Source organism: Meleagris gallopavo, chromosome 2 (assembly GCF_905368555.1).
Source record: "Meleagris gallopavo chromosome 2, MGAL_WU_HG_1.1, whole genome shotgun sequence".
Taxonomy (NCBI): Eukaryota; Metazoa; Chordata; class Aves; order Galliformes; family Phasianidae; genus Meleagris; species Meleagris gallopavo.
This window is the reverse complement of record NC_139405.1, coordinates 69292281-69306378: the sequence shown is the minus strand read 5'-3', so window position 1 is coordinate 69306378 and position 14098 is coordinate 69292281. Positions and strand designations below refer to the sequence as shown.

General features: G+C 33.4%; 1 protein-coding gene across 1 annotated transcript in view; it reads left to right on the top strand.

Annotated features, from left to right (window-relative positions):
* The window catches only part of GRIK2 (glutamate ionotropic receptor kainate type subunit 2), a 366322-nt gene extending 354795 nt beyond the window's left edge, over nt 1-11527 (top strand). Inside the window, exon 16 of the mRNA XM_085217584.1 lies at nt 10694-11527. Coding sequence (XP_085073710.1) covers nt 10694-10858 — 165 coding nt within the window. The 3' untranslated portion in view covers nt 10859-11527. The remainder of the gene's footprint in view (nt 1-10693) is intronic.
* The last annotated feature ends 2571 nt before the right edge of the window (nt 11528-14098 follow it).

The following is a 14098-nucleotide window of genomic DNA, read 5'->3' as shown; positions in this document are numbered from 1 at the left end:
AAGTAACTGTTAAATGAATATGAGTTATGTACAGTATTTTAATCATTACCATAGTTTCTATTGAAGTAACAATAAACTCTGAATGCTGAACTGTATAAGATACTATCTGTGTATTGAGAGATGACTCAAACTTAACTGGTTTATCAAAACATATCATTTAAAAAAATTTCAAACACCTTCTACAGAACAAACTAGCAATGGTTTGATTTTGATAATATAAGGATGACAAGAATAGAAGTCTCTGATCTTATCTGGTTCAAAAAGTCATGCAGATTCATTGGGCTAAGAAACCATAGGTTATGGTAGTATTTGATCTTAAAAGCTTCAGAAATTGTGTTTTTTCTATAACTGACAATAATTCTGAATTTGCTGTATAACTCACATACACATTGTAGTAACATAATAACCTGAGTTGTATTTAGAGCAAAATAACCCCTTTGGTCATACCCAGCATCTAGTCTCACTGATATTTTTGAGAGCTGGAAATGGGAAAGCATTGCCCTTGTCTTTGGGAGAATTGTGATATTCCAGTGGGCACAGTCGGAATGGGCTGGGAGAGATGGCAGTTCTGAGGCTGTCCCAAGTGCATTCTTTCAGAGTAACCACAAGATGGTGCCTTCTATTTTATCAGAGAGCAATTTAATTGCTACTTTTTCAGTAGAATTTATATCACAATGTTCACTTATATTTTATTTTTATTTTTTATTTTTAGTCATGACCTTTTTAAAAAAATTCTAAAAAACTTGGGTTCTGTTGTTTATTATACAAACATCTAATTATGTCATCTGCTTGGAAATGTTATTAGGCAGACTTTCTTTACCTAGCCAATCTTGACAATAAATGCTTTTCTATTTGCATTTTGTAATTGCTTTTACTGGTGAATGACCTACTCTTTGATTTTAACAGGCACTCGAAGGGCAGTGAATAAGCAAGGTTAGAAACAGAAGCCATTTACAACAAGTACTGCATCCTTTTTTTCGTTGATATGTTTCAATGTGTCATGGATTTATGTCCACTTCATTTATTTATTTTTGTAGAGCACACGCTATTATCATAACAGCCAGGGAAAAAATTGACTTGTAGACCATTAATATTTAGCTTAATATATTGATGGGTCTCATTTCAAGTATTTATTGACCTTTCCTTCATTTTTATCCTTTTTGGATAAAGCCTTTTCAGAGATAATTTCCATTTTGATACCACTTTAACACAGAATTTAGGTAACTGCCATAAAAGTAAGCTATGTGGTAGAAAGTACTTGTATACTGCTGAAAACTTTAGGTCAAAATTTATGGTATAGCTGAGTGACAAATGTATGTTCACAGAACATTTGCATGTTGTCACCCCTGCAAGTGATTGTTCCTATCTTGGTCATAGTTTCTTTGGAAAAGCTGGCATTGGCCCAATCTCAGGAAGTAATTTTGAAAGTTATTTTTACTCAGGTAGGAGACCCACACCTTTGCAAGAGGTAAAGAGGAAACAAGAACTGCTGGGTTGAAGAAGCTTTGCACTACAACCACGTAACAATTGACATTGTCCTCTTAAATACAGTTTAACAGTTTCCAATTTTGTTACATGGAAGTAGTATAAAATGCTAACATGAGCTTTATTTACCAAGGTCCTTCTATCATCTGTTTGCACCAGGATAAATCTAATTCTTTATGACTTAGAACACTTTCTTTTAGAATGGGAATGGGCAAAGTGCATACATGTAATTTGTTCTGACTTCTTTTGGGAATAAGTTAATCCATATTGAAATATTATGAATTTTTAGTTGTCAACAGTATATGTCAGAAGTCATTATTTCCATTTATTTTTTTGTTTTAATTGTTATCTTAACAACAATACAAAACAGAAATGCATCAATCATTTCATATGAAAAAAGAAAAAAAACGAGAAGAATTTTAGGATCCCTTCTTACTTTACAAGATTGAAAATAAATAAAGAAATGCTACATTAGTTTTCATCAAACTCCTTCACAAAATCTGCGGCATTACTGCAGTTCAGAAAATATTCCTAATAGTTTAAAATCAAAAGCCTTTGATAGTTAGGACATTAGTTTACAATAGTTTTCAAGCAACCCCAAAGTAAATCCCAGGATGGAGATATTTTAACTTTTCAGAAAAGACAAATTCAAAAGATTTTAAAGTTGAAAAACGTGTTCCTCAGGCTAAAATAAATAACAAAACATGGGAATTCATGGTAAATCAAAGTGAAAGCTTTGGGATTTATACCCCGAATAACTTCTACACTACAGAGTCAGTAATGTTTTATTTATATTGTCATGTCACATTTTGTAAAGAAGAAACCTCGGAATTTTTAATGTTGGCTGGGAGAAACAGCAGCAACTGTGGCAATTCATAAAAGTAAATGTTTTTTTCAGCTTTAGCACATTGCATTGTGCAGATATGAGATTGGAAAATTGGAAACTTCTATCATCTTACATTCCCTTGAGCAACTAAATGTGGATTTACAGGCTTGCATGGTTTCTATGTGTGTATGCTGACAGATTACTTGAGGATATAATTAAATGCCCTCATGGAAACTAGCCAGCTAAGTATTAGAAGATATTTTCTGATGAGGAAAACTTAAAAGTGAACAAGCACCCCACATTTTTTTAGAAAAGGATAAAAAAAGAGAGAAATGGAATAAATGGAAATAAAGAATTTCACACATTATGACATTTTTTAAATCAATTGCAAACAATAAAACATTAAAAAACAAGATCTCTATTTTAATTGAGAATTGACATGTATGCAAAACTGCCCATTGCATAAGCAGTTATAGGAATGTGATTTCGAAAGGCTTACTAGCACTCCACGGATATTCTCTGAAAGATCAAGGCTTATATTCCAGATCTCATTTATTTTATCTTTGACACAGATAATTTAAATATGTATAAAAATATTTGAAAACCTCAACACATCGTTTACTTTGTAGTAATTATAGTTCTCTTTCACTCATCAGTAGAAAGAGATGTGTTCCTCTAAATGTTACATTAACATGTCATATTTACAAATATTTTAGTATATAAATAGTAATATTTGCATTTTTACTTAATCAGCTATGCTATAGATAAATGTAGCATAAACAGCCTTAGTATCAAGGTACTTTACATATACAGTTGCATCAGTGAGTTCAGAGTCAGACAACAATTTGGTTCCAATGAACTTTTAGTTAGGTTGCTTTCACTTCAGTATGAGCCAGCAATGCACTTTGAGTTACTTTTAATTTGAGAAAATATTCCAGACTGTCAGAAGAAACCATGTAATTATGAGGAAACTGATATAATACTATGCAGTGCAATATGATTATAGTAGTGTTTCCAAAACAATGGAAACCACTTCTGTTAAATTAATACTTTTAGTCTCTCTGTTCAACATGATTTGAGGCCATGTGAGATTTTATATTAAGCTTATACTATCACATTGAACTATAAAATTAATGCATATTTTTACAGTGAATTATGTACAGTGGACTTAAGTTCAGGAGACTTTAAAAAACCTGTTTAGCTACAATTATTCTTAGGCACGTTGTGTTTATTTTCTAAAGTGGCTCTGTAAGATAGACTATCTATTTTCAAATTAAATTGTATGGTGATACTAACAGTATTTAAATCCAGGTAGATTAATACCCCAAAAGACTGATTACATATTATCAGCAGATCTTTTCACCATGCCTGAAGATCAACAGTTCTGTTTCTCCTTGGACAAATAAAGACTGAGTTTAGATTTAGGAGCAAAAGTGATTTAGCAGGTAAATGAAATTTCACAGCCAGTGGCACAGTATTTCAGGAGACTGATTTCTCTGCTGGAAAGCAGAGAAATATCCTACACAGAGGTGATAGGAAGATACAGAAGCATTGGATATCATTCTAAATCAGATGGACACTACTGTATACACTGTTATTTATTTGCTCAGTGACATTTATATGTCTGAAGTGCTATGAATAGCTATCAACACTTTTTAAGCATCTGAAAGTCACATGTAGGTGCTGTTGCAGAGAAACTGGACTGCAGTAATCCATTCTGGAAGAAGGCCTGTTTGTTTCACACCATTAGAAATTATTGCCACTATCCTAGATCCAAATGACAAAATGCACTTCTTGCCATGGATCCATTTCAGAAACCCAGACTCAAACTTAGGAACCTAGAGGAACCTGAGATTGTAAGCTCAGACTCCTTACAAGAAGAAGAACTGAGTAATAAGGGTAGATGATATCTTTTGGATGCTTCCCTTTACTAGTCCATTGTAGCGCCCATCTTCCATCATACCCCTTCAGCCAGGTACTGGAAGCACAAAATGACTGCACCATCCTGGTCTGACAAGAGAACAGGGCTGTGAATCATCTTCATGCTGATGATACCACAGCCCAAATTATTTCATTATTTCCCCAGTGGCCTCATATACTTGTTAAAAGGAGAGATGACAGGATGAAACCTTGTGGAATCCTGCATGAGAGTGAGCCCTCGGGGCTGATGAGCAATTGTCCTATGCCATCCTCTGGGATTTCTCTGAGTGGAAAGAGTGGAACCACACAAGTGCAATCCCATCTGCCCCAGCCTAGGTCCACAGGTGAGTCAGAAAAACATCATGGTCAGTGTGACGTTCAGAAAGGCTGCTGGCAGGAGCTGTATGAAGTCACCTTTGAAAAAGCTTTCTGCAGTGAAATGAATTCCCCAACATTCATAGGAACTAGTATAGCTACCAGGCTACACTCAGGCTGGAAAGCAGGCTGAATTGTTTTCAGAAGATTGTAACTGGACTTAGAGGTGTTTTTTTTTTTACTAGAACTCTCTTGAATTCACCAAAGTACATGTAACAACAATGTAACAACATTAGGAAATCAATTTTAGAATTGGAGAGTTGCTGAACTTGTTTTCTGGACAACGATTAACATTCTATTGAGCAGGTCATTCAAGGCAAGCTGGAATCTTATTGTCCTACAAAGAGATGCTAATAATAATCTATGCTGCAAGTGACCTGGTGTTTTTTCTCTTTTTTTTCTTTTTTGAGGGAGGGCAGAGAGGGAGACTGAGCAGATTGGGAAGGATTGGTGGGTTCATTTTTACTTTGTTTGATTGTTTTTGGTCAGCTGAGACATGCTGTGTATCATCTAAGCTCAAATAAAGTTCAGAAGATTTTTTCAGGTTGTAGCAGTGCTATTTTGCTGCAGGAAGGGCCAGTAAAATCGCACTCTTTAATTCTCTATAGAAGCTAGAAAAGTCTTGGAATAATCAATATTCTATTCAGTTACGAAATGAAACCTCTCATGTCTCACCAAGCTGTTTGGAACAACTCTAGTGGTCTTGAATTCACAGATATGATGGTGGAAGCAAAACTTAACTTACAGAATAACATTTTTCATTTTGTTTGATTTTGGTCTGTATTTGAGTAGGTGATGGATATCACATACATTTTATCCTGAAAATTACTTCTTAAAATGGCTCCCAATTCTACTCCTACCAAAAATGTAACAATTGCTAAAACTGAATTTGAGAATACTCAGGTAATATTTTCAGCTAATTGTTATAAAATTACTTTTCAGTGTATATGTGTATTACACTTACTATGGATTGAAAATATACTACATCGGAACAGTTTATAGCAAAATCTTTTAATGTGTGCAGATATATGTGTGTGTACACTCTTTGGTTTAACATAAGATACATAACTAAGAATCCTAAAAATCTAAGCTTTATAACTACATTTTATTTTAATAAGATAATGCTTACATTCCATGAAATAATCTCTTTTTCCAAGTTTTTTTTTCATTCCTTTAGTTTCTCATCTGTTTGCGATCTTATGTAAACATTTTGCTAGGATTTATATTTCTTTTCAGGGGTTTGAGACAGATTTTTCATAAATGCATTCAAAATATCTGGCATTTGGAAGGAAAAAAAATGATTATAAGGGAAGGGCAGGGAAGAGCTGTGCATTGAGTCTCAGCTAACCTCATGAATATGAAAAAACTTTGATTGATATATCCTGTTAAGTGCTAGAACACTGACCCATAATATAGCAAGAATATGCAGGATTACTGCTGCTACTTCTTTAAGAGAATTTAACAAGATTTCAAATAATATCTGACATGCAAGACTCGAAGTAATAATGAAATTAAACATAAATCTTATAGTTTTGTGCTAAATGTTGATAGTCAACTTTATATTAAATCCATTAAAGAGGGAAAAATCTATAAAAAAGAAACACTTGTGACATTTATATTTAAAACAGATAGAATATTATTCACTTTACTCAGAATGCTAAAAGTGATTTTAGCTTGCCATTATATTTTTGTTTCTCTTTTTAGGACATTAAAAACAAAACTTATAGTGACAGTTTCATAATTCTGTGTATAACAAATGCTAATATATTTTCTGATTACCTTTCTAAATTCTTATGAAGCAATATAATGAAAAACAGTTAAATATTGCCTAATTTTCATATTAATACATGCATGCAAAGAAACATTTTTTTTCAGGCTGTAGCACCACGCACAAGCTATGTAAAAAGTTTGTAAACAATGATAACAGTCTGCTATAAGGTTATCTTGATTCTTCATGATTTGTGAGCTGTCAGCTGTGGCAAAGAATGAAAGATGAAAGAGGTATCTGTTATTTCTTCACACTTACAGAGAAGAGGGTTGGGTTTTTTTTGTTTTTATTTTTCTTTTAAGAATTGCTTTGCATTAAAAGGCTAAAAACTACAGCTCTGATTAAAATTTTCTTTTGTGCACTTGAAGTCTTTTCTTAGAACTACAGACATTTTTTCTAATGTTTTGTAGTGTTTGCTTGCTGCAACAGAATAGTTGCACTTAATGGTGCTAGTGTTCAGCAATCTGTATGCCTTCCTCCAATTCCCCTGCTATTTGATTGTATCTAAGGTGACTTGGAGGCAACATTTACTTTTTGGTACCATTCAGGAAGACAACTTATGATTTTGTAAGTGTTGGGGGAAAAATCAATAATAACTTGTTCTTGTAATTTGCCTGCAGTGTGGAAGCTAAGTCAGGGCAAAAGGTTATTTTAATTGAATTATGAAGTGAATCTTGTAATACCTGTTTAAAGAGCTCATTTTCATGGTGTACAGCAAGATCTGAAATATAACCTCCAAGTTCTGAAAATATTTCACCCTTTTTCCCAACAATCTGAATGGTCAGATGATATCAACATTGAGACAATGGATTATCTTTTCTAAAATAATGCCTGAAAATATATTTTATTTGTCAGAGAAAGTATTACATAGCTGCTTTTCTATTTCACATCATGTTCTTCCAAAAGATGTATTCCAACTTGTTCCTTGTGCAAGAACACAAAATTTAACTGTACAGAAAATTGAGAATGTACTCTGACTGGAATAAAAAAGAGACAAGGAAAGAATTTATATTAAAAAAAGGTCAAATGTGAAGTAATCATTTGTAAACTTTTTTGAACATTATTTTTCAATATGTAGGAAAACTTTTCTGTATGACGTATTTCTCTGACAAAACCCAAAGAAAAGAATCCACATCATGAACTTTTCCATAACCTTGAACTCATCTGTTCTGAAATGGATGACTATTTCAGTGAATGAAATTTTAAGAAAAAAAAAAAAAAAGTATTATTTCTTTTATTCAGTACTTAGTTACCAAAGAGATGGTACTGTATGGGAGACAATATTGTTTATTTTTTTTTAAGACATTTGATCATTTAAAAATAATGCATAGCATACCTGAAAAAAGATACTAAATGAAGTAGTTAGGTTTTTTTTTATTTCGTATAATGCATGCAGCTAAGTTCACGTGAACTTAATTTGTATAACATAACTTGAAAACACAGCGCAAGAATTTCCTAGATAAAATAACTATCACAAAATTTTGTTAAGTGCCTTTCTAACAAATCTTGGCATTATTTCTCATTTTATGGAGTTCATTATAAGAGTTTTCCAATTGAGATAAAATTCTCAAGGAATACATTTGGCAGTTTTCTTCAGATGTTATTTTCAGGTTATTTCAGAATGCTAGCATTTGGTACATGCATCTTCTTTGGTCTTTGATTGTAATCCTTTGATTGTATTGTAATTCATACTGATAGTGTCTAAAAATTGATACCTCTTGCTAAGTGTTTGCATATCTGTAAAAAAACATTTTGGTGGATTGATGAATCTTGAATAGCATTAACTCTGTTCTGTCACTTTTTAAGATCTCTTGGCAGAGAGAGCAAGGAACAAAATCTTGAAAGTTTTAAATGGTAATGCACCATTTTTCAGTGTAGCATTTCAATGTTTCAGCTAGGTCTTAATTCCAGAGGTGAGAGCAATACACTGGCTGCTGGTAATGTATCACTGAGAGCTGCAGCATTTGCTTCTAAACAAATTCCTGTGAAGTTCCTGAATTATGTGCTAAGTTCTGCACATGGTGAAAATGCCAAGATCTTCGTGCCTTAGTAATTTCACATGTGAGCCTGTAGGAAATATTAAATATTGCAGTTTGATTTCAGGGCTAATTTCAGTTCCATAAGCATAACTGCAGTTCTGATGTCAAGCAACAGCAATCTTTTAAAAATGAATTCTAAGAGGACTGAATACTTTCTTCCAAAGCACAGTTGAAAGAAAGGAGATAGTTTCCTGCTTTCTATGCAATGTTAATCAAGAATAACTTATGCAATCTGGTGTATTATGGCTCAGAGCATTCATTTGGAAATTTCAGCAAATATCTTCACACAGTGTAAACCATAAGTTTCATATTTTATCTCAACACAGTGCATAGAACATTTGAATATTTGAGTATTTGAAAAGAGATAGTTAATGAGTGTCCACTGGAGAATTTACTCTGTGAAGGCAGTCAGAAATGATGAGTTTTGACTTGAAATTTGGCCTCCAAAGAACTCATGCCTGATTACACCAAAGAAATAGGCCTTCTTGTTCCTTGGATTTCAAATTTCAAATTTACCTTAGTTGCACGTTCCTTTTTCTATCACAAGTTGAGTAAGCGTCATTAGTTTATTTCAAACTCAGTGGGAGAAAAAAGTGTTTGAAAAGAAGAGCATCTCAGGCAGGGGAAGATTACACTTTTTCTTCCTTCCTGCATATCCCCTGTTCATATGAAATATTTGAGAAGAGGGTATGTTCAGGACTTGGGAGATTCAAGTTGAGTTCTATCCTATGACTGAAGACAGAACTAAACTCACATTTGCACTCTTTGTCATTATATAGAATTTTACTTAAATATACTGATGAAGCAGAAACTATCCCTGAAGGATTTCTTCTCCCACTGACTTCCCCAATGCCTAATCTACAGAGTTACTAGTGCTCTCACTCTCTCCCTTTCTCCCACTCTGCCTCCATTCACTGCCTTTATGTAAAGAAGAATAGGATAAGTAGGAGGAAACTGGAAGTAATTTTACCCTGATATGTTCTCATTCCTTTAATTTTACAGTCCTCTGCTGAGACTCTAGAGTTTAAATCTCCTCTGGCAGAAAACACTATTGAATTGATAGTCTCAAATGTGTCTCGTGTTCAGCTCACACTCCAGCTGATGAACGGCTGCACAGATTAAGAGTTGCAATATCTGCCACAATTCTTAATTTAGTAGTTCTTGAGGTTGGAACTGAATGTGGATTTTGAAAAACACAGTCTGAAATTAGTCTTCCAAAGAATTAGGTAGAATGAGTTCCTTAAAAGCTTTCTGGACCTAGTCTCGCAACTCGATTGCTTTGCATGGGAAGTATTGTCAGAAGCTTGTCATGCTATTTCAGGCTCTAGGATATATTATTTCATGAATACGTTTATCCATTAGCTGGTAGACATTTCACTTAGAGCATGTGATAAAAGTGAAAAAAGTGAAAAAGATCCTGAAATTGAGACTTCTCTTCTTCACCCCTCTGTTTATTCCATTCCTCAGTTCTAAGACCAAGAATGAGTTAATAGTTCAGCACGATATTAGCAGTTCAGAATTCATTCAAATCAGAGTAATAAGGGAGATTTTAAGTTGCTTTTCAAATGTGTTGCACTGTGGGAAAAATAAGAAAAATGGCTTTGAGGATCTAATTGAAGAAAACATGTTTACATTTTTTTCTGATTCCATAAACATGGAGATTTTTTAAAATATATTCTACAAAATAATATTTGGTAGTGGAAGAAGTGTTCAAATGCAGAAATTTTTTTTAGAAAAAGAAATGAAGTAGCTTCCTTTTTTTCAGTAATAGGTCTGCATTTTAACAGTAGTTAGATATTAATTTAGGTAAATTTTCCACTCTATAGCTTACTGTTTTGTTAAGGATCAACAAATTAAACCATATAGAAATTAAATGCATTGTGTTAAAATATAGAAAGGGAAATTTTACTGAATACCTAATATACACATTAAATTCAGATGTTATCCTGTAAAGCTAAACTATGTTAACAGAACATCTGTTTGAAATATTTTTATGTATCATGTGCATGCATGTCAGTAGCTGGAAGATAAATAATTGTAGAGACAAGGTGAATTTTTTCAGCGAGTCATCACAGCTTGATAAGTCATTTTAATTATTATGCGATGCATATTTAAAAGACATTAATTTGTTATGAGCTCCAGGCTGAGACAAAGCAAACTTACAGGATTGACACGGCTGTGCCAATGGAATGAATCTGCTTCTAGGCATTACAGTTAGATACTTCTTACAGACATGTGTTTTTTTTTTCTTTTTTTTCCCCCCTCTATTTCTCTCTCTAGAGGTCCTTCTGTAGTGCCATGGTAGAGGAGCTAAGGATGTCTCTGAAGTGTCAGCGTCGATTAAAACACAAGCCACAGGCCCCTGTTATTGTGAAAACAGAAGAAGTTATCAACATGCACACATTTAACGACAGAAGGTTGCCAGGTAAAGAAACCATGGCGTAGAGCTGGGAAGCCTAACACCCCAAGCACAAACTGTCGTCCTTTTTCCAAACAACCTTGCGAGAATGTTTCCTGTGGAAATATGCAACCTGTGCAAAATAAAATGAGTTACCTCATGCCGCTGTGTCTATGAACTAAAGACTCTGTGATCTCAACAGTTGCAATGGCCAGACTCAAATCACAAGCATCATGGATCAACCAAGTTATGCAGGGTTACACTGTTCGTCGTGGGTTTCCACCATTATGAATGAATGAATGTTCCATATGAGTTTTGTGGCTGGTTTCAAATGCAGTCTCAATGAGAAATTACAGGTTCCTTTTGAAGTTCAACCGTTGCCAGGAGATGGAGAATAAATATCTGAAATGCTACTAACCACAGAAGGAGTCTAGTAGAAGTAATATCTCAGAACTGTAGTGAAACAAGAAACCATAAGTTCTTCTGAACTTCCAAACATAGAAGTATTGGTTACTGTTGGTAGACTGTAACTGCCATCAGGACAGGTGGTATGAGCTTCCTGGATGGGAGAAATATTACAACAAAGAAACATGAATCCATGAATAGAAGAATACACATGGAGATGCTCACCTGCTTTTTGGACTGTCTGTGTCACTGAACTAAATAAATAAATAATAATTAAATAATTAAAAAAAAAAAAAAAAAAAAAAAAAAAAGCATTAACTTAAATTCACCTGGGCTGGAACTTTGATAAAAAACAAGAATAATCCATAATTTTGACCCAATTCTTAGAAGAATAAAAGGTCTGTGAGTACAAAAGAATCTATCTTACAACTTTTAGATAAAAGCAATTACTTTTTTTTTCTTAAATTGTGAGAAGGGGGGGAGTAATAAGGACAGGGGAAAGGGGTGGGAAAGCAATGTATTTCATGCATAGAGACTTGCATTTTAGTTTGAATGGGTTTTGAAGCCTTTGTTCCTGCTACTAATTGAACTCAATGGAGCCTGTGCAATTCTCACTAATTTTGGAAGTAGAATGGGTTACCTAAAAGAAGTGAATGTGGAGAACTTTGAGGAGGACTGCATTTTTCAATACAGTCACAGTACTAAATGAACAAAATTCTTGAGCAGTTTTTTTTTTTTCAAAAAAAAAAAAAATGTTCAGGTTTATTTGTGGAAATGCAAGATTTCTATGAAAATAGTTTTTGTATGGAAATTTTTGTAATACTTTTTATCAACAAAATAAGAGCATATGTTTCCGTCAGGGGTGTGATGCCAAGCATGAGTGGTAGTGCGTGTGCACCACCAACGTTTGGTGAAAACTATTTTTATCAAGAAAAAGGAATCTTAGAAGAGTCATATTTTCAAGTTAGATAATATAAAAACTAGGTGCACTACCACCACTGCTTACCATACAACACCCCTGGTTTCCACTAGGCTGATAACATGCTGTCATGAACAATTGTGTGTAAATGGTAAAAGACACAGACCTCTTGACCACGTTGTGATAACAGTTAAAGTACACTCAGTTTACTATTTCAATCCACAAAATTAAAAAAAAAAGAAAGAAAAAAGGGAAAAAAAAGCAAAAAGAGGAAAAAAAAATAGACTATTAAAGTTATGTCTATTTTAGTTATTTTGTTTTTTGCTGCGTGATTTGAGCAAAATACGAACAGTACTTTTTGTTAGTACTGGTACTTACAACAGCCTCAGCTTTAGTGCCCTAACCTGTTAATTCTTGCCACTAAGCATGTGACCAGTGTTTGCTGGGATTTCTGAGAGAAGTCAGTAGAGCAGACCATGATAAGTTTTTGCTGAATCTAGCTCTTAGTTGCTACAATGTTTATTTTTATGCCCTGCCTATGGTGACTTCCTGAACATAACATTTTGAAATACTGCCCTACAGATGCTGAAAGTTTTACTACCATCTACAGTAAATTTATTTGTATCTGAACAAAAAAATTTGTAGGATGGCTTTATAGAAATGTTATTCAACAAAAAAAGATGGTCAAGATGGCCTTTATATGGAAAATATTCATTTGGCTATTTAAAACAAACAAAGAAAACCATGGAATTATCATAAATAACCTGTCATTTGTAAGTAATAAGATCACTTGTTTACTGAGGCTTAATTCAACCTTATCATCATCTTTCTAAGACAAGAGTATATGATACATCACCCAAATTTTAAAAACTATGTAATGATATTTGGGCAAAGGAGGGAGGTTTGTGTCTAGTACCCAGTTCTCATAAATCTTCATAGAGACTGAGCTGGCCATTTCCATTGTGAATAGGGACTGAGAAAGCAAAATCTCTGATGTTTGTGAGAGTTTCATCCCCATGTATGTGATAACAAAGAACAAGTTATCTTTGTCTGAAGTAAAAGCAAGATAAAAACACCTTCAGCAAAGATTCGGAAAATTAGTATGCTTACATAATGCATATTTAATTTTAAGTTAATTCTTTAAAATAAAAAGGGGAAAAAAGTAATTGTCATACAACATAATGAAAACTCCTACTTCTGATGGTTTGGAATGGAAAAAAATTGGCTACTGAATTTGTTTGATGATTTACAATAAAATTTGTAAAATCATGAAATAAAATGCTGTATTATATTCAGACAAATCTTTCTTTTCTCAATTAAGGGTGTTGAAATAAACAGAAGTGTCATTCTCTCCTTAATGCACATGGCTAATTCCCATTAACCTTTATGTGAGCCAAAGTAAGTGTAGTTGTAGAATATGTCCTAAATATTTAATTGGTTCAAAATCCCCCCAAAGTACAAGAATCCTAACACAGAAGTAGTGTGGTTTAATTAGGGTTTCAGTGAGAATTTCATCCTTCCATTATTAAAGGAAACACACAAAGTAACTAGAGATTTGTATTTAAAATCCAGACCAGAAATGCATAGCTCTACAGATTCATAGTAGGATAATAAAATTATTTACAAAAATACAAAATCATAATATTATTCTGTTGTAATTATTTCTGCATTTTTTTTACATAAAATTAAGACATTTAAGGCAAAAAATGCTAAAAAACAGTTGAACTCCAAAGTAACAGGAAATACTGCTAGTAGTTTTGTATTCTAAAAAGTTCAGTGGTTCATTTTGCCTCACTTCTATGATGGAAATTGTTCTGAAGAAAACTTCTTAATTTTGAAAAACTTCTGAATGCTCGGACAGTATAAATTTCTACACTGTCATTAAAGTCAAAGGAATCTCACCATCTGAAATAAAGAGAGTATCTGGCCTATGTAGGTTCAGAATCTGCTCAATTAGTCTGTT